Genomic DNA, 27,641 nt, shown 5'->3' with positions numbered 1-27,641 from the left:
TCTGGTCTCTTCTCATACTTTATTTTTCAGGAAAGAAAAAAGAATGTCATGACTGACACAGGGTAGTTTCAGTTACAAATGAAAGTAAAATCCTTACTGATCACGTTTCTCATTTGAATAGAGAAATGGGTAGGGAAACCAGAAAGACTTCCTCCTTTGGGAAATCATAACACATCATTTCAAGTATGAGTGCCAGAGTCTACAGAAATTCAGGTATGTTCACAAGATTGTCAACACGAGTATGGGGCCATGTGCCTGGCAACACGCCTGGTATACAGAAAGTGCCACATAAATGTCCACAGGAAAAATGAATGAACGAGTACTGATCCTTTACACATTTGGACTGGGCAGGCAGTCATGATAATATTCACACATTTATTAGCCTAGTCTTTTTTTTTTTTTTCAGTATAGCAAGCATGCACAGCTTACTAAAAGCTGACCTGTTAGTGTTCTGTTGGGAGCTCATGCATGTTCATTGACACAGGATTCAGGGAGCTTGGATCATGACCTTCAGAATAGGAATTCACTGGTTTTATGTATATGGTTATATGGAAAGCTAGAACATGTCCAGCCTCTCTTTCCAGTTAACTTAGGTCAGACTCTAATGAATAGTACCTTCTCCTGCTACTCTGAATACAGCGTATCTATCCTACTGATTACCTAAGACATTGCAAGTGAAACATAAATCATCATGAAAGGAAGCTCTATTAATTGGCTTTATCAGTTATATAACATGGAAAAGAATTAAACTACATGCAACCTCAGCCATGTCCCTAAAATGTCATTTAACCTATACAAATTTAAAAAAATTGGAACTCCCTCACACAATCTATATTTTACATTAATCTTTTTAGAAAGTTATCATCATCCACTCCAGCAAGCTGACATAAATGGTGCTGAGGATGAGCTGTTGGTCAGAAGTAAGGCTGAAGATTCAAAGAATTCCTGGTTGGTTCTTGAGCAGTGGATCTTTTTCCTGGTTTCCGGGGAAGAACAGGGTCTTTGCATGACTGAGGAAAACATTCAGGCCTTTGCCTCTGATCACGATCCCAGGGCTGTTTTCTATTGGTTTGTATTTCTTGTGTTTTCTGAAAGCAATGTGTTGGACAGATTAAAAAAAGATCTCCAGCTGGAAAAGGTTGCTTTCTACAAATCTTTCACAAGTCAAGTGCAGAATCGTTCATTCCATTTAACTTATGGCTTTTAAGACAGTGTTGTCTTATGAGAATACATTTTCTCTTCTTTATGCAAGAAATGTGCCTGCTTACTATAGCTTGAGATTATATGTTAAGCATTAAACTGACAATTTGGTAAAGTTATTGACATTTGGTAGCATTTTTAGGGATTAAAAAAAACCACAGCAAAATTAATAGGCTAGTTTGCTATTCATCATTCAGTAGAAGATTTTCTTCCCACACACAAAATGTTTCAAAGCAGAAAAGGGAAAACAGCCCACTTGTGCAGAAATATGCCATTTATTTTTGACAATATACTCTAGTGATTTAAAGTGTTAGAACCAGCAACTTACTTGTACATCAAAAAGGCGATCACAGTGACGAGCATGGCCAAGCAGCCAAGGGAGACCAGGATACCATTTGCCATTCTTAAAAGGGAAGCTGGGTCTTAAAACAGAAGCAGGGTCATATTAGTGACAGTTTCCACCTAGAGGACATGCTGCTTGTAATGTAATTAAATCAATGAGGAAGGGAGCAAACAGAAGATAGACGGCTCCTCTGAGCTTTCAGTAATCTTTCCCTTTACATAATACATAGTCTTCAGGGAAGCTTATCTTCCATTTAGAGAATGAGTTAGCATGTCTGGAACACTGTGTTAAGAGCTTAGAAGATGTCATGTCCTGAAGACACCTGCTCTGGTCTGAGTTAACCCAGCCACGCCCATGCAGCAAAGGGCTTCATGAACTTTCTGCCCATTTCTCTGGCCTCATCTTCCACTGCCTACCTTCCAGCTGGGATAAAGATCCATCGTCCCCACGCTCTTTCAGATTTCCATGCCCTCTGCTGGGAATGCCCATCCCCCAGCTCTCACCAGCATCTAACCCTTTGCAACGCCTTCCAGACATGCATGAGGGCACTGGGTCATGCCTGCCTTTGTTGTGTCTCTCCTTGTCACCCTTCCTTTGCCTCCACCACACTGTATCACAATTACTTCTTTGGATTATGTCTTCTTTGTTCTCCCAGAACCCAGCAAATCAACTAGTCTTGTCTCTGCCACCAAAGTACAAGCAAAGTTGGTCTCTTTTCCTTCTGTCTTCTCCGCCACCATCACAGTTCCAGCCACCAGCCCTCTCCCTTGTGAGGACATCTTCATCTGCTCACTTGCACTGTTACCTTCCAATAACCCTCGCGTCACTCAGCCGTCCGAATGACCATTTAAAAGTACTAATCAGATCACGCTTCAGCCCTGCCAGCAGTTCCCCTTGCACACAGAATAAAGCCAAACCCTATCAGTGGCGCATAAAGATCTAGATGGGCTGTTCATTCCTGAAATACAGATCTCAGTTCAAAGGAGGCCCTTTGCCAAACGGGTGCCACCAAGTTGGCGGCACATTCCTGACCTCCCAATCTAGAGAGTCCGCCTCTGTGTCCTCTCTTCCATGCTTGTCACTCTCCATGCCTGTTTCATTGACTTCACAATATCATTTTATTTGTTTATTCCCTGTTGCTGCTCACTAAGGCGGGGATCTTCCTTACCTTGTTCCCACTCTATCTAGAACTGTCTGTGCGGTGCCTGGAGCTGTGCTGGGCATGGAGTGGATACCCGATGAATATTTGTTGAAAATATCCCGGGTGATTCATGAACATTCGGTGAATCATTGATTAAGTCATTTCAGCTAAAAGTCTATGGGCTTGGCTTCAAACAATGATCAACTTTTGAAATTCTGACTCTGAAACCCAAGTCATCAGTCTACAATCTCCATTGAATTAAAAGCTCTCTTTCCTTCCTTTTTTTTTTGATTTTAAAAATGGCTCAGGGGGACCTTCTTGGTGGTCCAGTGGTTAAGAATCCACCTGCCAATGCAGGGGACACGGGTTCGCTCTTTGGTCCAGGAAGATCCCACATGCCACAGAACAACCAAGCCCATGCCCCACAAGTACTGAGCCCACGCTCTAGAGCCTGTGCCCTGCAACAAAAGAGGCCGCTACAGTGAGAAGCCTGAGTACCACAGCAAAGACTATCCGCCACGTGCCTCAACTAGAGAAAGCGCGTGCACGCGGTAACTAGGACCCAGCGCAACCATAAATAAATACACAGAACGGCTCAGGGACTTCTCTGCTGGTACAGTGTCTAAGACTTCGTGCTCCCAAAGCAGGGGACGCCAATTCGATCCCTGGTCAGGGAACTAGATCCCACTTGCCACAATGAAAGGTCCTGCGTGCCACAACTAAGACCCGGTGTAGCCAAAAAAAAAAAAAAAACAAACCAGTTCAGGTCACACCTAAAGTTATCGCTAACTACAATAAGTATTAAAGGAAAGCAAATATCCAAGCATCTAATCCAGGTAAGAGAATGGTGATTTGCCAGAACTGAGGAAGCTTCATGGACTAGGTTAGGACTCTAAAAGGCAGTTTTAAAAGCAGCTGCGGCAGCACAAGAATGACCCCAGCAGCTCCTGAAAGTGACGGCCTAGGAGATCCACATTCAGTAGGATACAGAGGCTCTGGCTACCTCTTTTTGACCTGCTCCCCAGTCCTGCACCCCAAGCCCCATGTATCCTGCCTTCAAGGAAGCAGGATATGTTTGCATTCTTTTTTTTTTTTTTTTTTAATGTACACCTTGGCTCTTACCAACAATAAACGCTCAAGCAAATAATTATATGCATTATTACTTTTGCTTTTCTTTCAATGAGGTTAAAGCTGCCTTTTATACTGTTAATGAGTAAATATATATTTAAGTACATTTCACTTTATAAGATAGACTCCAAGACCAAAAGAATTATTTGTGAGTTAGTCAATTCTCAGTCAGTTCGACAATACTCAAATTAAGGAGCAAAGTGGGAACTCCTCGAGTGGTCCAGTAGCTAAGACTCCATGCTCTCAATGCCGGGGCCTGGGTTTGATCCCTGGTCAGGGAACTAGATCCCACATGCCGCAGGTGAAGAACGGCATGCCGCAGCTAAAAGTCCCACATACTGCCACAGAGATTAAAGCTCCGTGTGCCACAACTAAGGCTCAGCTGAGCCAAAAACATACATAAACCATTTAAGAGCAAAACACATGCTGTAATGTGCGCACAGTTTTACCTGTCCCTCCGTTCCACCACGAAGCACTTCTTTTACGAAGTAAAGGATTATTTTACAACATGGCCAGTTACATGTGAAATTCAGTTAGGGTCACCAGGTAAAGTCCCTAGGGGCTAGGGAAAATAAACAGCCACCAGTGAACGGGAATTTCTCAGTGAAATTCCTTCATCCACTTTGTCAACACTTTACCCCTTTGAGGTTAAGGGGACAAGGAGTAGTCTGTCTGCTGAACATTTAAGGACTTGGGTAATCTGGTTTGTTTCCATCTCACTGTAATGCTTGGTAGACTCTGGGAAAGAAAAGAAGGGTCCATGGTAACTTAGAAGGGAGCCAAGAGTCCACCTGGTTTCTCCTTTCTCCTCTTGGCTTCACGTCTCCCTTTTGTTATAGTTTAATTGGAGAACATTGTTATTTTTTTGATGTTCGGCTTTACACTTTCCCTTTGAAATACAAACCTATCTAAGCATTCAGTGACCACATCCTATTATTACTTGTCCACGATCATAGCTGATTTTTTTCATCAAAAGGCTTTTCTTGGACTTTCCTTGTGGTCCTGGTGGTTGAGAATCCTCCTGCCAATTTAGGGGACACGGGTTTGACCCCTGGCCTGGGAAGGTTCCACATGATGCAGAGCAACTAAGCCCATGCTCCACAACTACTGAAGCCCGAGTGCCTGGAGCCTGCACTCCACAGAATGAAGTCATTGCAGTGAGTAGCCTTCACACCGCAACTAGAGAGCAGCCCCCGCTCACCGCAACTAGAGAAAAGCCCGCTCAGCAACGAAGACCCAGCACAGCCATAAGTAAATGAACAAAACATTTTCAAGGCTTTCCTTTGGCCATTATTTCATACGTTCTCTCTCTCTCATCCCTTCCCCAAGTAGATTTGCTATTGTATTGTAATATCATTTCTCAAATCCACATTAATGACAGTTCAATGAATTTTACACTGAAATAAAGCTAAACATTGAGAGTGAAGTGTTGAATAGCTTTAGTATCAGACCCATGCTTTATCTGCAACATGAAATGTTCGTACAACCATAAAACAAAACTTACCTCTGCTGGTGATAGAGACAAGGGTGCTCGTGAGGGCCAGACTTGCATCATCACCCAGGGTGAGGTTCATACAGTATGTCCCAGACCCACTGAAGGCTCTCCTCACCGTCAGCAAGCACGCGTCTCCCAGCTCCATGGGCACAGGGTCGCAGACTGGGTTCTGGGTGATCTGGCAGCTGGGGTCAGAGATGACGGTGCAGACCTCTGTAGGGATGCTGGGGGGTGTGAACGACATCCAGAGGGAGAGAGAGGGGAGTATGACCTCAGTTTAATAGGAAAACATAATTACACTTCTGTGAAACTGAATCCCACCGTAGTCTTACTCAAACTATATGATGTGAAGTTGTCACATACAATTTAAACAAGCCTGGATGTGTGTGAGCCAGTTTCCCCTATATGCTCAGGAAGGTGAGGCCCTAGGACTGAAGGAGGAGGAAATTATTTCCCCCAAGGCAAGGGCCTGCTGGGAACTTGCCTCTCCTCTTTGGCTCCCTAGAGACTCAAAGATGCAGGTGGCTTAGGTGTTAGGCTGAGGTGGCACTAAATGCCAGTGGGCCCTGTGGGGCCTGTGCAGACATCCGGCTACAGGAGCAGCAGCAGCCAGGGCTGTTCGCGCAGCACCTGCTGTGTGCAAGGCTCCGCGTTTCAGAGAAGTGACACGGCCTTGTCTCTTCCTCTCGACAACCTGACGAGGCAAGTGATGGCAGCCTAATGCAGCAGGTGCAGACCAGTTCTGGGAGGAGAGCTCGCTGGCCTCCGGTCACAAAAGCAGTTAGAGGTGGAGCTGGGATTTGCATAAAGGATATTTGACAGCTGTCCCTGTAACCATTCAGCTCCCACGCATTACTGTCTTAGCCTCTGTTTCACGTCTGAGTAGACTTCCTGAATGGAGAGACCAGGCTCTGAAGCTAGGCTGATACAGGCTCAGGGACTTAGATGAGTTCATGCTCTCTTCACCCCTGGCCTCTGGCAGCACCTTTGCCTCTCCAGTCAGGATGTTCTCTCCTTCTGTCCTCCCATTTTCTCCCCCACTCAGAGAGCTTCAGAGCTATTCCTTTCTTATTTTGCACTACACCACTCAGCTTGCCAGATCTTAGTTCACTGACCAGGGATGAGCCCATGCCTCTTGCAGTGGAAACAGGGTCCTAACTAATAGACCACCAGAGAATTCCCTGGAGCTCTCCCTTTGGATCAAGTGTGGCCTCCTTTCTATACCAGCTCATTCTCTAATCTATACATCACATAGATACATACATATAGTCGTTAAGTCATGTCCAGCTCTTGCGACCTGCCAGGCTCCTCTGTCCATGGGATTCTCCAGGCAAGAATACTGGAGTGGGTTGCCATTTCCTTCTCCAGGGGATCTTCCTGACCCAGGGATTGAACCCAGGTCTCCTGCATTGCAGGGAGATTCTTAACCTCTTTACCGACTGAGCTATGAGGGAAACCCATATATATCATATACACATACATTTTAATTCCTTGATTCACTTATTATATTTAAATTATTTAAATAGTTAATGGGTTAATTGATATAGTATTTATATATTAATTACTTTTTTTTAGTCTATTATCTATATATGTGCATGCTCAGTCGCAACTGACTCTTTGTGAGCCCATGGACTGTAGCCTGCCAGGCTTTTCTGTCCAAGGGATTTCCCAGGCAAGAATACTGGAGTGGGTTGTCACTTCCTCCTCCAGGGGAATCTTTCTAATCCAGGGATCAAATCCACGTCTCCTGCACTGCAGGCAGATTCTTTACCATTGAGCCACCAGGGAAGTCCCTATTGTTTATAGTTGTAACAAAACCACAGGAAGTCAACTTATGTAATACAGTAGAAAGAGTTTTATAAGTTTTAAAGATTGACAGGGTAATCAGGCATTGCTATTCATCAGCACAAGGACACAGCCCTTTCACACTGGCTCCCCAGACTCCAGAGAAGCCTCAGGGAACTTCAGAGATTCTGAGCCCTGCAAACCTTGCTCTGCCGGGTACCTACCATCTGGACAGGTACTATAATCGTTGTGTATCTGATGGCCCAATCTGTAAAATGAGAAGACTCGTATGATTGTGTGAGGATTTGACGTGAAAACAGAAGTAAAATGTTAAGGACACAGTAAGTGTCCAATCCGTAATTATTCAGCAGTTAAATATGATGAGCCTCGCTCAACTCTAGCAAAGCAAGTGCACATTTGAAAGCACTTGGGAGGGCCCTTCCTCGTTCTGGCTTAGTGAGCAACTAGAATCCAAATCTGGGGCTTCCCAGATGGCACTAGTGGTAAAGAGCCTGCCTGCCAATGCAGGGGATCTAAGAGACTTGGGTTTGATCCCTGGGTTGGCAAGATCTCCTGGAGGAGGAACTGGCAACCCACTCCAGTATTCTTGCCTGGAGAATCCCACAGACAGAGGAGACTGACAAATTATAGTCCATGGGGTGGCAAAGAGTCAGAACTGAGTGAGCAACTGGGCACACAGAATCCAAATCAACCTAACAAGTGGGAGGTATGTGAAGGCCATTGTTCAGCCTGGGGTTCTCACTTGGCCCCTTCCTTCCTCGGAGACTGTACTCACCTCCCTTGGCAGGTCACAACGAAATCCACCAGGGAGTCGTCAGGCTGTGGCCCAGGCATCAGGACGTCTGTCACTTGGATGATGTTAACCTCTAGAATGCCCTCTAAAGGAACAATGCCCCGTAGAAAAACACATCAAAATACACACTGCAAACCAAACCACTTCTTAACAAATCAGAAGGCCGAACAAAATGAACACAGCCTTTCACCATGCCAGACTTGGGAAGCTATCTCAGAGTTTGGATACATGTCCAGGCAGTGTTTTCAAAGTCAAACTGAACTGTTCTTCAGTCCAAGCTTGACCTTTATTCCTGGAGCCTGTGTATACGTCAGGAGGCAGATGACCCTGGAGGAAGGGAGGCCCATCCACTGTGTCTCGTGCTGAGGGGCTCAGCCCCAGGGCATACAGCTTGAGTTGTAGCCCCACCCAACACCTGTGAGCAGTGCCCCTCGCGCACAGCCCTGCGTGGCTGTTCTGTTCATCCCCCTTTCTTACACACAGGAGGTCTGACTTTGTGAAATCACCCAGAAGAGGAAAGCAGGAGCTGTGGGAACTTGCAGCTGGCCTTCCTTCAGGCCACATTCGTTCAGATTTCTGAGCAGCACAGGGTGAGGAGGTCCAGGCCCCCCGGAGGCTCCTCGCCAAGTGGGCCTCACTGAGAGATCGTTTCCACTGAGGACCTCGTTTCACCCCTTAGAGGGACGTCTAAGGAAGGCTGGAAAGGCAGGTGGAAATCTAGAAGCTGTGGAGTCTTTTTTGTGCATGTGTGGTAGCACCTTGAGTGGGTGCCCTCGCTTCCCAACCCCACCCCACCCTGGAGTCAGGGAAGGGAGTGGGTTGCCCAAGGTGGATTCTAACATCTTTCCCCCACGGTCTTACCTACAATTGTGATGGTGGCTTTAAAGTAGCCATATCTGGTAATATGGCAGCTTTCATCAGGAATCTCCCTCAGCTCCAGGCTATTGTCACCAGCAGTTACTAGAGGGTTTAAATAGAAAGATTTTTAGATTAGTTGCTGAGAATGCAAAAGATGTCCATGAAATAACTGAAGATCTAAACGTCTGTTTACTTGCTCTTTAGAAAAACATCAAGAATTCTATACAATTAAATTGCTTCAGAAATTTGAACTAAATGCGTAACAATTCATGAGATGTGAGAGCTATATTATAAAATTGTTAAATTATGTAAGCAAACACAGTCCTATGTTTTGTTCAAATAGAAATAGCAAATGAAAGGTGGAAGCCATTTTAAAATGTGTAACATAATAATCATGAAATAAAGCAGGCCACAATAGATAAAATTATATTGTAATTTTGGAAGAACGTATTCTGGGCTCAAATTCTAGGCCCCTTGCTTTCAGCTCTTTGAGACCATGGGCATATCATTTAACTTCTCCTTGCCTCAATTTGCCCATCTGTAAAACAGGAACAATATTTATTGACCTACCAGGGTTAAACTATTAAATAGATAAGACATATAAAACTTGCTTTTCATGTCTGTCACATAGGAAGTAGTTAATAAATATTCATTTCCTTGTCCCAATATGCTCTTATATATGTACTTATTTAGATATACATGTGTTATAGCATATATGACACATAATTTTAAATGTTAAGAAGCGAACAACATGGAAAAGGGCAATTCTTTCCCCATTTGGATGTCTCATGAATCCTAGGTTTCTATTCTCGAAGTCTTACAGTTACTGTGATGGGCAGAGGTGTGAGGAAGGAAAGAAGGGACTACAAGATACTTTTGAAAAATAGCCCTTTGAATGTGATTAGAGCAAAGAATTTAATGCTCTATTAGTTACAATTTAAAAGGCTCTAAATGAGGTGTTGGTGTTCCATTAGCAAAATAAAAAGACTGGAAAGAAAATATAATATTGAAAATACAACATTATGTCTCTTATATTTCCAAAGACATGAAAATGGACACAGTTTGGGGGAAATCAAAGCTTCATAAGAGCTGCAGCTTTAACACAGGAGTATGTAAGGATGGAGCCAACTGGGAGATTTCTCCAGGGCCTCAGAGCCTCTAGTGGGGAACAAGTATGCCTGTGATGCTCCTATGCTCAGAGGGAACTTTGCAGAGCAGCTCTCAGAGCAATTCTGGAAATGAGTGCTCTCTGGCAGACACTTTGGGAAACGCTGGGTAAAACCCAGAAAGGTTCTGACACCATGTCAGATTCAGATGTAGGTGCGGTTTATCAGCAGGGCAGGCTGTGGCAGAGCTGGCTATATTCCCTGAGTCTCACGGTGGTCGTTTGGAAGTTGCAGGGTAATCTCATTCATTGTATTCTGAGATTTAACGGATGAGCTCCAAAACAAAAGATATGTTTGTGAAGGGTATTAGGGATGGCTGCCTCTTCCCTGAAAACTCCTTTATAGTTTGGACCATAAAGAAGGCTGAGTGCCAAAGAATGGATGCTTTTGAATTGTGGTGGGACTCTTGAGAGTCCTCTGGACTGCAAGGAGATTATATATATATAAACACACACACATACACACACACACATACACAGATGATATATATATATGATATATATATAACATGATCTATATATACAACATGACATATATATACACATTATACACACACACACATACAAAGTCACTTCAGTTGTGATGGACTCTGTGACCCCATGGACTGTAGCCCATCAGGCTCCTCTGTCCATGGATTCTCCAGGCAAGAATACTGGAGTGGGTTGCCATGACCGAACCTTCCTGGCCCAGGGACTGAACCCACATTTCTTAAGTCTCCTGCATTGGCGGGCAGCTTCTTTATCACTGAGCCGTCAGGGAGGCCATGCATAAATACATATATCATATATATATTATAACACTGATTAGCATCAGTCTTGGAAAGGTTTTTCTTTTTAGATCTGTGCACAAAAGTCTGAAAAATGATCAGTGGCACTGTTAGCTAAGGGAAGAGAATTCTGTGGCTTAAAGCTAGTACATACCTGTCTATCCTATAATGTAATTATCCCCCTGAATCATCACTTTGACTTTGCTTGTGTCTCACTCCTGTGGTTGCATTTGGTTTCTATGTAATAGCTGTACTTATTTGGAAGCCCCTTACCAAAGCAGAGACAACATAATTTTTGGTCAAATAGTAATCCATTGCTCAACAACCCCAGTCTGTTAATATGGTCTGTGTAGCTAAAAATGCTCTCTCCCCCAGAGGACAAGCACTCTAACCACTTTCTCAAGTCATGGGCTGACTCCTATCATCACCTTGGGTCCCATTACATATTTCTGTCCCTCCAAGTCTCACAGTTGTTTTACGGCATTTGGGATTGATTATGGTTGATCTAACACCTTTAGATGAAGTCAAGCAGCTTTCTTTCACTATATAATGTAATGAATTCATAAGGTTGCTACCTTCTATCTTATCATTTAACCTATAGAAAATAATTACACATTTAAAATACTCTTTCATTAACTTAAAATATCTTTTGCATATGTTATGACATAAATATGTTCTAAGAAAAATAATCTTGCTTTATAAAAATGCAATTCAAAATAGACTAACATTAAATGACCTAACATTAAGACCTTTACCATTCTGGAATTTCTAGACAGACAAAGCAAGAATCTGTAATTTATTTTTAATTTTACACTTGGTGTCCTTATTTGTAGGAAGACCATCAATTCTTATAGATAAATAAACTGACTCTTCTCCAGAAATACCAAAACAAAGCTATATGTTTAGAGTTGTTCAAGGCAGTTATATTTATAATACGAATTAGAATGAACTGAAGTGTCCATCAGTAAGAGAATGGTTAAATAAGTCGTTGAATTACACTTACATGTACTGATAATGGAAAGATGTCTGTGATGTTTGTTAAATGAAAAGAGGCAAATTGTAAAGCAATATATATTGTGTGAACCCATCTACCTAAAAATTAAAACCACAAACCCTATTTGTATTTAAGGAATATGTTTGTAATGGCACAGAAAAGATCTGGAAAGAAACAGGGCTTCCTTGGTGACCCAATGGTTAAGAATCAGCCTGCCAATGCAGGAGACCCGGGTTCAATCCCTGGTCTGGGAAGATCCCACATCCTATGCAGCCACTAAACCTGTACACCACAAATACTGAAGCCTGCACCCTAAGGCCCATACTCTGCAACAAGAGGCACCACAACGAGGAGCCTGCACACACAGCAACAGAGAGCCCTTGCACAGCAGCGAAGACCCAGCACAGCCAAAAATGAAATAAATAAATTTATTAAAAAAAAAAACCAACTCTTAACAGGGTTTAACTCTTGGGAGGAGAGAATGAGGAGCTTTCACTTATATTTAAAATTTCTGAATTTGAATTTTTACTAAGGAACATGCATTCATTTAATAATTAAAAGTATTTCAAAAAACGAGCAAAATCAGTAACAATTTACAGTGTCTGGCATTAGCTATGCTTGACTTAATAAGTTTTTCTTAACAACACACTTATTTATTAATAACAGTTTATTATTTATGTCTAACAGGTTTGGGTTAAAAAAAGCCAACTGCAACAAGTCTGGACATCACCATGGAGTGTTCTGTGTGTACTTGGCGATGGCACCCTCTTGTGTCCACTGAGAGGATGTCAGTCTACTGCCATCCCTGGGATGCCTGGATGGAGGACGTATTCACGGCTGAGTGGGGAAGGATGGTGACGGCCTGGGGTAGGGTGTGGAATTAGATGAAAGCTGATGCTTCTCAAAGTAAATGCTCAAGAACTTCTTGAATGTCCCTGTGTATTATTATAAGTTGGGATTTAATTAACTATGCCTTATATCTAGAATAATTTTAGTGTCTGGAATCTATCCAGTCTGCCAGCCAAGAAATATTCTCAAGGTTTATTCTTTTTCGAGCCCTTTGTAAACTACTTCTAAGCATGGTTGAGTTTTCACAGGACATGGAGCGGATGTGGGCAGGGTGGGGAGGAGAATGGAAGTAGGGGAGGGAATGTGGAAGGGGAGAAAGGACAATGGCATGGCCTGAATGTTTATGAGGGGATAATGTGTCTCCTCTTAACTAGAAAAACTGGGAGGCAACCAGAAATGTGAAGGACAGGAAGGGGGAAAGCACCTGCATACATAACAAGGAACTGTGAGAATTAGGAAGGTCGAAGAGCTGTATACGAGCCACCAAGTGACTTTCAACATATTCTCCTTTCTTCCGTATTCTAACAACTAAAAACCGTGATAAGTAACTAAAGGAAATCAACAGGCAGAAAATGGAATCACTGCAGAGTCTTTACATAATCTCTTTAACTAAGGATCTAATTATACAAACCACATCAATTTTTTGCTAGCTGTTAAGGAGGCCTGCCAACAAAAATTAACCTGGAAAACACTTACCCAAAGAAGGGGTGGTTTTTGGAGGTCTGGGTGAAGGCAAAGGACAAGGTCCAGGCACTTCAGCTTGCACAGTGAGGTTGAGGCTGAAGGTTCCATTGAGCACATAGGTGTGATTCAAAGTGTGATTGTTGGAAACAAACAGACCAGTATTATCCCCGAAGTTCCACTTGTAGTAAATGGCAGACTCATTGAGGAAGTGACTGGGATCGTGAATCAGGACACTGAACGTAATGGGGAGGTCCCTGAGGAAGGTTTCATCAGATGAATTTCGATTGTTCTTCTGGGACATAGTTACAAATACAGGAATCTGATCTAAAATGTACATCCAAAAAGAAGAAACAAAGAGGGCATGATTGCTTGATTTTAAGTGGGTGACTTCAATAGTGCCTTTAGTTTGGAAATTAAAATTAGGGATAATTCAGCATCGTTTCCCCTTTTCTAATGCAAGTTTTCTAGAGTTTTCTCAGTTTACTTTAGAAAACACAGATGGAATATTTTATTAAATATATGAGGTTGAGAAGGAGTCCAGATGAAGTGTAACTTAACCCAGAATATTTGGTTTTCAAATATTCTTTTTCAAACCCACTAACATCACCAGAACTCAGCGCCTCGTCCTCGGTTAATTCAGAGCTCATATCACTCACCTGTTACTACATACACATCTTTCACTTTTGCGATGGGAACATATGCCCATCGGTGTCTTCTATAGACAGTTACTTCCATGATTTGAGGGCCAAGACTCACATTGGCTGTGTTGATGGAAACTGTCACTGAACACCGTCCCAACTTCTGGAAATATTGACCTTTGAGAAGATAGAAATGTTTAGTTATTGGCTACATCATATGATCATTATAGAAAGTTGATGTTCCTTAAAGACTAACAACTACCATTTACAGATTGTTTTCAGAAAGGGACAGCAGGGTGGGGATGCAGTCTTGGTTCCTTCAGAAAGAAAGACAGTGCTTATTTTTATATAAAACCTTATAAAACCCACAAATAAATAAATGTAGCTGTATATAGTTGACTAAAATGAAAAGAGCTGTTTAAGTGAGATAATGATGTTAAGTTGACAAATACTATGAGTAAGTGACCTGGCACTTGAAATACATGTGCTTCCCACAGAAAATACATTTAATGTAACAGTGAAGTGTCCAAGGGAGTTAAGAAATATATCCAAAAATCTACCTTATTTTTGTAATAATATTACTAGTTCAGATATTATTGCTAAGCAACTTTTTTTATTTTAGGGAACTAGATTCCTCCACCTTCTAATACTATTTGTATACGAAAATGCAGTGATGAAAAAGAAACAGGCATGGTGGGTATGAAAAGGAATGAAGTAGTTTCGTTGACATTTCCAGGGCCCCTGCGTCTTTTCTCTTTCTCCAACTGTAACCTAAATCTGACCACCACTGACTAGCTAGTGACAGTAATTTTCTCTCCTTTAGGGCTCAAAGATTTTTCTAATCTTTTTGAGGCGCCTGTCATAGATGCGTCATTGGAACAAAAGGTATTAGAAGATGGAAACTTGTAAGATGGGGATGTTTAAAGACCATGTTTATCACATGATCAAAGGTGTCAGGAAAGAGGGTGCTTCCCCAGGCAGTCCAAGGGTTAAGACTGTGCTTCTGCTGTAGGGGGCATGGGTTTGATCCCTGGTCGGAGAACTAAGATCCCACATGCCGTGAGGTATGCCCCCACCCCACCCCCAAAAAAAAGGTGTCAGTAAAGGTTCAGGATCCCCCTTTACCTTGAAATGCAGAGGCAGTTCTGTTAGAGATTATAGGGGGAAGACATGTCTCTTGGAATTAGTGATATGTGAGGAAATGCTAGTTCTGCCACCCAGAGGTAGACCACAGTGGCAGCGCTTAGCTGAGAGAAAATATCCATTAACTCTGAGACTTCAGCATAAAAAGGAAATTCAGAACAATCTTGTTATGAAAACAGCAATTTCTGGACTAAAGGCTGATTAAATAAAGACATCTTAACTATCAAGTTAACGGATGGTAACTAGGCTAAACAGACTCTGAAGTGTTAGTGAGCTCATGTGACTCCATGCACATGATAAATGTCATTTCAGGTCAAAGAAATGCCACCTGGAGAGTTACCTGTCAGGGACACAGTCTCAGGGCCACAAGGCCCTAAAAAATGTGCTTTAAATCAACGAGCATAGCATTTGTTATGTATTTTGTACTTTGTTCAGCTGGAGTGTATTATTAATCTGTTGCTTTGATTTGTAAATAATTGAAGAAAGAAAAGCTCTCTGAAATTCATTAAGACTGACGAAACATTCCCAAATTTGGAGTTTGTGTGATGGCTAGCAGATTCGAACTGCTCAGAACCAGAGGGAACCTAAGATTTTTAACTAAGAATTTAGCAACTTTGTTAATAACAACCTAAATTTAGTCCTCCTAAAAAAATAATCACTAATAATAAAGCAAAATGGGTTCCACTTGTGGTTAAAAAAAAAAGATAGGCTATGTCAAAGAAGAAGAGTATTTAGATTATTTTACTTTTATATGATAGAATATTATACAGTCATTAAAATAATGTATATAAAGAATTTTAGAGAATTCCCTGGTGGTCTCCTGAGTGATTAGGACACAACACTTTTACTGTCAGGACCTGGGTTTGATCCCTTGTTGGGGAACTAAGATCCTACAAGTTGCATAAGAATTTTAGTCAATGCTCATAATTTTGACCAAAGTGTGTATATGATCTTAAATACTAGAAAAAAGAAAGAAATACTAGTAGCGAAAGCATCATCGTGTTAACAACGATAATCTCTGGTATGAATTATGCTGACTGATTTTTCATTTGCGCTTTTCTGCATTTTCCAAAATTTCTACTAAGAGCACAAGTCTAATTCTTTAAAGTTCTTTTTAAAACATAAGAAATTAAGGAATAAATCAACAAATGACCATCCATATGCCATTCAAATATCATTTTTCATATTACTGTTTTAGACAGAAACAAATTGAGTAGTTTTTGTTTTTGTTTTAAAGAAAGCCAAACCTGTCTTTTTCTCCTTTTAACTATTTGATATCCTAGAGAAACAGCAAGGCTAACCAAGATTTTTTTTTATCCCTCACTGAAGGAAAGTTAAAAGAGTAATTGTTAAACTCCAGGTGTTGTAATTCTCAATAATAGAATGAGAAAAGAAAAAAAAAATTTAAATTTTAAGGAAAGGTAAAGAAGAAACTAGGGGGGATTGCAGTAGCCCAACCAAGTGTGTGGAACACGTAGACAAAGTTCTTTTTCCAGGGGCGAGGGAAAGGCTTCCCATCAGGGAACACGTTGTGGTGGCCTTCACTCGTGTCGTTTCCCCAGTCGCCGTCCTCTGTCCACGCTGTCCAGTTGTAAACATACGGGTCAGGAGATGCACCAGTGTCTAAACAGAGAAAGCGGCATGCCATGATTGTCATCTGGACTCAGAATGCTCAAGGTTCACCACTGAATTAAATAAATGTTCATATTTTTTCATAACTAGCTGAGATATGGTTAGACAATGAACATCCTAATATTCAGAATTCATCTAATGGTACCTTTATGACTTGGGTCTTTTTCTGCCTACATGTTGTATTTCAATGAGTTTTATATAAACCAATTTTTCAGAAAAGCTCAGAGATTTCATTTAATATGTTTATCTTCATATTGGGGCTCCAAATAACTAGCATATTCAAACCAAACTGAGGGATGCTGTATCTTTTTATTTTGATTCACTGTCTCTATCTATAGCTTTTTCCCCCTAACTCATTTGACATCATGACTTTCTTCTCCTAAAGACTTCAGCACACTTCTAAGAATAAAGACATTCTCCTTCATAAGCATACCATTACCACCCCTACCAGTCCAATCAAGGGTCACATCCTACACATGGCTATTTCACTTCTTCAAACGATTCAGAAAAAAGATGTATAAATAGAAATACAGATAGATGGAAGCAAACAGAAAAAAAAAAAACATTAAACTTGCTGAATTTCGATCTACTTGCTCCCTACTTTTCTGTATGTATGACATTTTCCACTTTAAACAAGTCATGATCAATATACTTTCATCTGGAACAATCTTTTCATCCTCTTTTTTTTATGTTCACTGACATTTATGAAGAGCCTTTTATTTATCTGTCTACTATACCACTATTTTTTTTTTATTCTTAAATTGTCCCACACATGGCCAGTAGGGGCCCCTCAAGCTGCCTCTGTGTCCCTGTGACATATCCCCATTACTTCCTGTTTACTAGCACAAGATGTCCCTGGCTCACCTGCTAGTGTCCTGTCCTACACCTGGAATCAGTCATTTCTTTCAAGAGCTCTCATTTCTTCTAACGGTAAGAGATACTTTATAAAACTTCCCATGTAAAAGTTTTTTTATGTGGACACTCATGTAAAAGAGAACTGCATTGTCATTTGAAACATTAGTAAGAATCAACTTGCTTAGCGGGGGAAAAAGCAAAAAAAAAAAAAGTTACAGGCTACTAAATACAATACTTTCAAATTATCAAACTCTTTCTATACAGAATTTATTGTTTTCCTCATCGGAAGATGAATTAATAAGAAATAAACCACTGGCAGTTTAATAGAAGTTCTAAGTAATAAAATCAGATCATCACTGCCCTAACTAGTGTTCTTTCTGATTGAAGAATTTTAGTACTTACTTGAGTTTTTAAGGCTGTTGAGTTCTAAAACAAGATAATTCCCCTTGTAATTCCCCTTGAGTCTGTAATCATTCGTGCTCTTTAACTAGGACAAAGAGCTTCTCTGCTTTAACTAAGAGCAAAGCAAAACCAAAATATATGCATTTTATCATTTGTGCTAGCCACGTTTTTTCTGTGAACAGAAACTGATTTGATCAACAAAGAGCTATCAAGCTATTCTTTGAGAAGCCAGAATTCAATCCCTGTGATGTGAATAATATTCCTTACCATTTCTGCAGTTCTTCTCATAAACTATGTTGCCACTGGCATCTTCCTTTTGGCATCTGGGGAATACCAGGTTCACTGCAAATGTTATGGTTGAGCCCACCAGTGCTGGGGAATCACTGGTCAGAACTGCCTGCACACGGCCTCCTAGGACATAGAAACAAGGAGCTCAGTGATCAAACATCTCTTTTCCTTTTCACTGATAAATAAAAAAAGGAAAGCTAAATCTACAAATAAGGACCAGAGGATCCTTCTGCCTCTTTACAATAAATTATTTGCAGGATTCCCAGCTTTTGCTGTCAGAGTACAACACTCCAGAAGATGAACTTGAAAAGTCAGACCAGCTGAAGAACTCTCTGACCACAGAGAGAACAATTACTTAAATAATTAAAAATCTGTTTAATTTGATTGAGGAAACAAGTATTAAAGGTTTGTAATTTTTAATTTCGAAGTGAATGACTGAAGGAGTCATTCATTTTCGATATGAATGGAAAGATAATAACTTTCTGACAAATCACGCTTTTGAGACGGTCAAAGTGCTCTGGAATCTCAGAACTTTTGAAGATGACCATTCCCACATTAAACCTGCTTGCTTTCCAAAATCTTCCAAGAGGTACCAAATGTAAATTTCTAAGGAGATTAAACTCTGTATGTGGAGGAGAGTGAGGAGTTTAGAAAGTGATACTGTGACAATAAAGGGAAGATTGCCAAACCCAGGTGCCTCCCACTTGATAACTAGTGTACTAACATTCATGGTTGCTTCCGTGAATAGAGTTCACAATCTACAACATGAACTGAAATAAGAAAGTACAGTTGTTTGGCAAATGGGACCTAATCAAACTTACAAGCTTTTACACAGCAAAGGAAACCATAAATAAAATGAAAAAACAGTCAACAGAATAGGAGAAAATATTTGCAAATGATTTGACCAACAGAAGATTAATTTCCAAAATATATAAATAGTTCATGTAACTCAACAACAAAAACAAACAACCAAATTGGAAAATGGGCTGAAAACCTAAGTAGACATTTCTCCAAAGAAGACATACAGATGGCCAATAGACACATGAAAAGATGTTTAGAGAAATGCAAATCAAAACTACAATGAGGTGCCACATTACACCAGTCGGAATGTCCATGTTCAAAAAGCCTACAAATAATAAATGTTTGAGAAGATGTGGAGAAAAATCCTCTTGCACAGTTAGTAGGAATGTAAATTGGTGCAGCCACTGTGGAAAACTGTATGGAAGTTCATAAAAAAAACTAAAAATAGAATTATCACAGGACCCAATAATCCCACTCCTGGGCAAATAGCAAGAAAAAAATTATAATTCAAAAAGATACATGTATCTCTATGTTCATAGCAGCACTATTCACAATAGCCAAAACATGGAGACAACCTAAATGCCCATTGACAGAGAAATGGATAAAGAAGATGTGATGCATATACACAATGGAATGCTACTCAGCCATAAAAAGGAACGGAATAATGCCGTTTGCAACCATATGGATGGAACTAGAGACTATCATACTAAGTGAGGTAAGTCAGACAGAGAAACACAAATATCATATGGTATCACTTACTTGTGGAGTATCCCACATGACGCAAATGAACCTATCTGTGAAATGGAAACAGACTCACAGACATCGAGAACTAACCTGTGGTCACCAAGAGGGAGGAGAAGTGGGGGAGTTCGAGGTCAGCAGAAGCAAACTAGCACACATAGAATGGATACATACCAAGGTCCCACTGGATAGCACGGAGAACTATATTCAATATTTTGAGATTAACCATAATGGAAAAGAATATTTTTTAAAAAGACCGTGTATAAATATATATATACATGTATATCTGAATCACTGTTATACAGCAGAAATTAACACACTGTAAACCAACGATACTCCGATTTAAAAAACTGAATCACTATTATACACTTGAAACTAAAAAAAAGAAAAGAAGAAGAAATTACAGTTGTTTAAGTCTTTTGATTTACCTTTCCAAGAGCTTTTCCACCTCGAGTCTCCCCTTTTCCACACTGGATAGAGTTTTTCATTCCAGTCATTTTCATCTGATGACCATCCATTTAATTGGTTGTGCCCCCTCATATAACCAGAAGGTCTTTCATTGCTCAGCACATCATGAAAACCTATAACAATATTTGAAAAAAAATTATTTTGTCTACTTATCTCTCATTTAGCAGGTATTCAGAGAAACCGTACTGGAAGGATGCCACTAGCCTCTGTCTTCTCTTCCTTCTTGCTGGTAGGAGGAGGGAGCAGCAAGTAATTCCCTTCTTAATGGAGGCAGATGAACACTGAAAGAACATTGATCTGGGAGCCACAGAAACTGCTACAATGAAACACGCTGTGGGATTTCAGGGTTTCTTCTCTGGGCCTTCAAATCAGACAAAAAACCAAATGTCCTGTGATACTGTAAGGCAGTATCTGTCTCTAAAAAGGAACAAAGTGAGGAACAAAGGGGATCTATGTTTATTAATAAATGTTCATAACTGTAAATTCAGTTGAATTTTGAGTCACAGAATGATAGAATGTTCGACATTGAAAGAGCTAAGTTTAGTTAGTTCAAATTCCTTCATTTATGTGACATGATTCATTCACAGACATCTTTAATCAAGTGGAAATGAAGCTTTGTAACTTTTGATTCCCAGGATCAGTTTTTTCCCACGCTTCCAAGGCCTTCCTATTTCTCAGATTCTGAGTGAGAAGCATAATCCAAACACAGATTTCTTCTGATTTTAAATGTCAAAAGCCAAGGAGAGATACACACTTAAAAGGAGAGTGACAAGGAATGAACATAGAGGTCCACAGAACAGACTGCAGAACTCAAAGATAGATTCACATAGACATGCCCTGTTGACTTTTGCAAAAATAATCCAATGGAGGAAAGAGAGCTTTTCAACACACAGTGCTGTAAAAAAGCAAAAAGCCTAGGAGGAATCTTCAGGCTCTAAGTAAGAAAGAATTTTTAGACTTAGTACCAAAATCTTAATCTATAATAGAGAAATTGATAAACCAGATCTCATTAAAATTAAAAAATTCTGCTCTGCAACATCATGTGAAGAGGATAATGAGGTAAATTACAGACAGGGAGAAAATACTTGCAAGCCACATTTCCAACAAAGGAATACTATCTGGAACATATAAAGGATTTTCACAATTCACAATGTTTAAAAAAGGCAAATAATTGGACTTCTTTGATGGTCAAGTGGTTAAGACTCCATGCTTCCACTGCAGGGGGTATGGGTTTGATCCCTGGTTGGGAGGAACCAAGAGCCTACATGTCACATAACTTGGCAAAAAAAATTTTTTTTAAACCCCCAAATAATAGGGTAAAAGATCTGAACAGACATTTCACAGATGAGAATGCACAGATGGCAAGTAAACACATGAAAAGATGTTCAGTATCATTTACCAGTGAGTAAATGCACATTAAAACCACAATGAGATGTCACTGTATAGCTATCAGAAAGACTAAAATTAAAAGTGACATCAGACGCAGGGAAACGGAATCACTCATACACTGCTGGTAGAAATGGTATAGCCATTCTGGAAAACAGCTTGGCAGTTTCCTTGCAAAACTAAACGTGCAATTACTATGCAACCAAGCAGTTGTACCCTTGGGCATCTGTCCCGGAAAAAATGGAAACTTATGTTCACATAAAAACCTGTAAATTAATGTTCATAGCAGCTTTATTCATAATAGCCCAAGTTGGAACAACCAAAAAATCTTTCAGTGGGGCAAATGGATAAACTGTGGTACATGACATAGTATGGTATACTACTCAGTGATAAAGAAAAACTATTGATATCTGCAACAACTTCAGTAAATTATGCTGAGTAAAAAGAACCAATTCTCCCACATTACATACTATAAGTTTCCATTTCTCTAACATTCTTGAAATGACCAAATTATAAAATTGGAGAATGGATTAGTGGTTGCCAGGGGCTGGCAGGTGGGGTGGAGTGAGAAAGGGAAGTGGGTTTGTATCTGTGGTGATGGGACTGTTTGGTGTTTGGACTATGTCTATGTCAGTACCCTGGTTGCGACATTGTACTACGGCTGTGCAAGATGTTACCCTGGGGAGAAACCAGGTAAAGGGTATATACATGGGGATCTCGTGTATTATTCTTAAAAGTGCCTGTGAATCTAAAATGGCCTCAAAATTTAAAAACAGAATTAAATAATAGAACAAAAGCACAACAAAAGCCCAATGGTAAGATTTGAAAAGATAGTGGGGCAGGGAAAGACGTGGGGGACACACCCAGCACCATGCGGCTGTTCCCTCTCCCCTTCGGAGGCCCTGCTCTGTCACACGGCAGCTGCGCCGCTTGTGAGCTATTAATACTTTGTCAGTACCTTCTCCTTCCTCCTTTTACCAGGGCTATGATTGGAAAATGGAAAGGAATACCTTGGTGTCTGATATACCACGAAATTCTACCCATCCTTACTTTTTGTGGCCAGGCTACATCGTCTTAAGGCGAGGTGAAACGGAGCACAGCAGGTTTCGTTGCAATGCTAATAGGCTGTCAAACTGCCACCCAACCTCAGGCTGATCTGCCTGCTGAGCTGAGCAAGGCGTGCTGACCTGTAAATTCTGTCGCTCCATTCCCCAACTGCGGGCTCTGGGGGAGTCTGTCCTGAGCAGACATGGAGGTAAGACAATTCCTCCTCCAAGCACGTTAGCCTTCTTCTCTGGGAACTGATCAGTTATTAAATGCTTGTTGATCACTACCATGTCCCAAGGCAACAGAGAAACCAAGAGGTAAATAAGGACAACAGGTCCATGCAGAAGGAATTACAGTAAGGGAGAAAAAAGATACAAGTCTTCACACACATAAATAAAAAAGGATGATTTCAAGTAGCTGATCTCACAAGAATCCCATTACACAGTTTCGCAAACAAAGAAAGGAAAGGTCAGAGGAGCTAAGTCACTTTTCCTGGTCCAGACCCAGGGCTGGCAGGAAGGACTGCGGTCTGGTCTGCACGAAAGTCTTCTTCCTCTAGCCCGCTGTGCGTCCTTACTGTCTCTGGCCCGCCCCCTCCCCTGGGACAGGGGACTGCACAGCCCCTCTCGGATGTTGCGAGGCCCCACGCGGCTCAGCGGCCGGACAAGTGCCAAACCCCGGCCCGCGCCGCCACAGCGCTTGCGTCTGGGTCCCCTGGTTGAAGTCGCAGGCCCTTTCCCGGGCGCTCACTACAGACCTTTGGCTTGGTAGTTCGGGGCCCGAAGGGTGAATCGGGGTTGGGAGGTCAGCCAGCTTCCGGCCTCAGCGCTGGCGGCAGAACCCTGGCCCCCTGATGCTCTCCCCTTCTCCCTCTATCCGCTATCCAAGACCCCACCACCACTGAGGGCTCCTGGAACCGCCCGCCCCTCCCTCAGCTCCCCCATCAGTCCCACCGCCTCCTGGGGAACCGGCAGGCCTGCTCGGGAGCCAGCAGTGGCCCCCTCTCTTCTTCCTCCACCCAGCAGCCGCCGGGATTGCACTTCGTTGCAGGGCTTTCCTCTCTCGCAGGGAGAAGCAAGAGCAATGTGTGCACCTGTGTCCAGAAGCCTCCCATGTTAGATCTGGGCCCAGCAGGTGAAAAGCCAGACCTGGGCTTCTGTTTCCTCACCCGCGGAATAGAGGCAGGACCATCTGCCCTCCCCGACCAGTGCAAGTGGAGCAGCTAGCATAGCACTGTACACGGTGTAGCCACCCTTATGGCAGAGAGCGAAGAGGAACTAGAGAGCCTCTTGATGAAGGTGGAAGAGGAGAGTGATGCTTAACACTCAGCATTCAGAAAACGAAGATCAGGGCATCCAGTCCCATCACTTCATGGGAAATAGATGGGGAAACAGTGGAGATGGTGTCAGACTTTATTTTAGGGGGCTCCAAAATCACTGCAGATGGTGACTGCAGCCATGAAAGACGCTTACTCCTTGGAAGAAAAGTTATAACCAACCTATCCAAAAGCATATCCAAAAGCAGAGACATTACTTTGCCAGCAAAAGTCCATCTAGTTAAAGTTATGGTTTTTCCCGTAGTCATGTATGGATGTGAGAGTTGAACTATAAAGAAAGCTGAGTGCCGAAGAATTGATGCTTTTGAACTGTGGTGTTGGAGAAGACTCTTGAGAGTCCCTTGGACTGCAAGGAGATCCAACCAGTCTATCCTAAAGGAAATCAGTCCTGAATATTCATGGGAAGGACTGATGCTGAAGCTGAAACTCCAATACTTTGGCCACCTAATGCAAAAAACTGACTCATTGGAAAAGACCCTGATGCTGGGAAAGATTGAAGGTGGGAGAAAGGGATGACAGAGGATAAGACGGTTGGATAGCATCACCAACTCAATAGACATGAGTTTGAGCAGGCTCTGGGAGTTGGTGATGGACAGGGAAGCCTGGTGTGCTGCAGTTCATGGGGTCGAAAGAGTTGGACACAATTGAGCGACTAAACCGAACAGAACTGAACACATGCTGGACCCCTTCTCAGCACCTACCTCCCCCTGCCCCCTCCCCCGGTTATTGCCCCCTCATGGAGTTATCTGGCAAAATCAGGACTTTCACCCTGCGAAGGTTGTTACCCTACTAAAGTGAAGCAGAGTGGACCTTCTGGGTGATATCTAACTCATTCCCTTCCCCCACTCCGCACTACCTCTGCCTGGAGGACAGGGGCTGCTGGGCCACACATCCCCTGGACTGGACAAGTGGGCCGCCTGTGAGCTTGTTGGTTCACAACTCTGGCTTCCATTCTGGTCACAAACTCCTCTTTTTAAACCAGCTCCTCATTGGTCTGGGCATCACCTTTGTTAAGAAGTCCCCAGCCTCTAACTAGAAAAGAGACCCAGGGCTTCAGCTTTCTTAGTAACCTCACTACAGTGGCAGCAAACTCCTGCAGGTCTGTGAAAAATCAGCAGGATTTTCTTTCTTTCTTTTTTTTTTTTTCTGGCTGAGCAGCTTGTGGGATCTTAGTTCCCTGACCAGGGACTGAACCCAGGCCTTTGGCAGAGAAAGTGTGGAGTCCTAACCACTGGCCTGCCAGGGAATTCCCTCGGCAGAACTGGGAACAGCTTCTGGATTGGAATTATTAGAAAGCTTGTTTCCAGACTTGGGCTTCAGTTCCTCTGTGGCCCTATCCCAGTGGATGGAAATCAGACAAACTTTAGTGGGTAGTGCGGCTGTGATCTCAAGCGAGAGACTGTGCCCTTCGCACCCCCACCCTCCCAATGCCTCTAAGAGAGCAGGTAGCAATTTTGATAGAAGAAACCTCCACAACAGAGGGGCCATGCATCTTTCACTTCCCAAGACCCTGGAGCAAAGAATGGAACTGAATGCATTTTGCCGTGCTCTCAACATCCCCGACCATTTCCAGAGGAAACAAGTGAGCATAAACGCTTCCTAAAGGCCAGCTGCAGACTCAGACAAACCCGTCACTTCAGCCAATAGCCAGAGAATGGGTTAAAGACAGAAACGGAGAGTTACTCACGTTTGGCAGCATCCAGTGGCAATCTTGCAGCCAGAAGCAGAAATCCCAGGAAACAGTAGAGACATTCCATGCTGAATTCTCACAGACCTAGGCAATCAAGGTTTAACTTGTAACTCCTCTGGCTTCATCCGCTAAGAACAACAGTGTTCTTCTGGTTTTTGCTGTGCTCCACTCTTCATTTTAATTAAATACTGAGCCTCGGGGTGGATCATGTGATGGTATTAAGCAGCATTGCTTGATCTGGTCTCTGGAGTTCAACCGCTTCTACTCATGTGCTTCTGACTCACTCACCCTTGGCATCTCTTTATTCACTTTTTAGACGCGCACCATTTCAGTGTTGTTATTCTATATTCTAGTTAAAGGGATTTACTTTGCTATAGGGCCTGTTTTGATATCCTTCCCCAAATAAAGTCTCTAACCTCATTGGTTATCAACTTTTTTCAGTTCCTTTGCTGATTCACTTACTCAGATCATGTTGAAAGTCAAAATTATGTTTCTTTTGCTATAATTTAGATTAGCAGCTCTTCCCAGTGCTAGCTAGCGCTTGTACATCCCCTTCTCCCAAGAGGAAACTAAGATGGGGAATAATCGCTTCCATCACTTGAAATTGTGGATGACATATATAAACATGTGTTATGCCAAAAGGTAACTGAAACAGCTGCACAGCTTCCAGTAGTCGAGAAATTTACTCAAGAAAGTGTATTTAGTATATCTGTGCAATTCCATTCAACTTTTGGAACAAACTGCATAATTTTTGATAACTGCTGTCAAAGCATTTATGTATCACTCAGGGCAAACTGCATGCCACATACAGCATATTTATTTCATGATACAGAAAGTACATATGAAATGTAAAAATAAGCTTGCCTAGAACATTACTTTTATCAAATCATTTCTGGCTACAGAATGTACAGAAAATGTGGCAACATGACTCTGCTGTATGTGATCATTCTCTCAGTCACATCCACATAACCGTTTTCAGAACATACAGAAGCCCTGACCAGGGGTGAGGGGAAATCTTGGGATGGTGACTTCTGTTTCAATTGTGCTAGTGAAGCATAGAAATACATAGTCTGTGGGATTCCCTGGTGGTCCAGCAGCTAAGAATCCACCTCACAGTGCAAGAGACACTGGTTCAATCCCCAGTCCAGGAAGACCCCATGTGCTGCCTCGGAGCAACGAAGCCTGTATGCCACAACTACTGAGCCTGCACTCCAGAGCCCACAAGCCGCGACCCCTGTGCCCACAAATCACAACTACGGAAGCCCATGCACCCTAGAGCTTGTGTTCTGCAACAGGAGGCGCCACTGCAATGAGAAGCCCGCATATGACAATGAAGGGTAGCCCTTGCTTGCCGCAACTAGAGAAAGTCCACACGCAGCAGTGAAGACCCACCGCAGCCAAAAAATAAATAAACCATTAAAAAAAGAGAAAATAGTCTGTGAAACTCCCTACCCTTAGGCCACACACAGCTCTTCAGAGCTGATTTTACAGCCTTTGAAGCAACTGTGAAGTGGAAAAACAGGGAAGGGAACATATACACAACTGAAAGAAAACCGATTTCAAATACAGATGAATAATAATGGAAATGGCTGTGAAAGTAATGTGAGTAATCTACGTAGTTCTGTTTGCTTTTCACAGAAAACATGACTTTTATAATTATAAAAAGCTTCTCAGTTTAGGGGAAACTTACTATTGATTTTTGAAAAGTATGATTTCCTTTTGTTGCTTACAATTAGTTCTGGCTTCTATTTTTGGTCAGATAAGCTCTTACTGTCTCTAAGAAAACTGTCCAAGTGTTCTGTAACCAAATCTTATTTAGGGTGACAGACACAGTGATCAAGTCCTCTTTTATGTCTTCCCTCCTTCCCTATGCTATCAACAGCAATGGCAAAGACCAGGGCAACAGACAGGCAGCTGGACGGAGGCCAAGGCCCAGAAATGCTTAATTTCAAAGCACTACAAAGTGGATGATCAGTGCCTTGATCATCCAC

The 27,641-nt window shown here is 42.0% G+C and overlaps 1 protein-coding gene across 1 annotated transcript; it reads right to left on the bottom strand.

Moving 5' to 3' along the window:
* Positions 1–25,800, bottom strand: GPNMB (glycoprotein nmb). Its single transcript, XM_004007790.6, has 11 exons — positions 25,648–25,800; positions 20,152–20,304; positions 18,161–18,304; positions 16,463–16,627; positions 13,880–14,038; positions 13,236–13,547; positions 8,768–8,866; positions 7,889–7,991; positions 5,317–5,531; positions 1,529–1,622; positions 1–1,088 (listed from the first exon to the last, which is right to left on the bottom strand). Exons 1-11 carry the CDS (start codon positions 25,715–25,717, stop codon positions 935–937), a joined length of 1,668 nt encoding a protein of 555 aa, XP_004007839.2. The 5' UTR covers positions 25,718–25,800; the 3' UTR covers positions 1–934.
* Between the last annotated feature and the right edge of the window lie 1,841 nt (positions 25,801–27,641).

The sequence above is a fragment of the Ovis aries genome, chromosome 4 (assembly GCF_016772045.2).
Source record: "Ovis aries strain OAR_USU_Benz2616 breed Rambouillet chromosome 4, ARS-UI_Ramb_v3.0, whole genome shotgun sequence".
In the NCBI taxonomy this organism is placed as follows: domain Eukaryota; kingdom Metazoa; phylum Chordata; class Mammalia; order Artiodactyla; family Bovidae; genus Ovis; species Ovis aries.
Note: the sequence above shows the minus strand (reverse complement) of the source record. Positions and strands in the feature narration are given on the sequence as shown.

Excerpts from the sequence above, each read along its gene's own strand:
- GPNMB (XM_004007790.6), bottom strand. The coding sequence starts at position 25,717 with ATGGAATGTCTCTACTGTTTCCTGGGATTTCTGCTTCTGGCTGCAAGA. Across the intron at positions 20,305-25,647 it reads GCCACTGGATGCTGCCAAAC|GTTTTCATGATGTGCTGAGC; the intron begins GTGAGTAACTCT and ends ATATTGTTATAG. Across the intron at positions 1,623-5,316 it reads TGTCTCTATCACCAGCAGAG|ACCCAGCTTCCCTTTTAAGA; the intron begins GTAAGTTTTGTT and ends TTCTGTTTTAAG.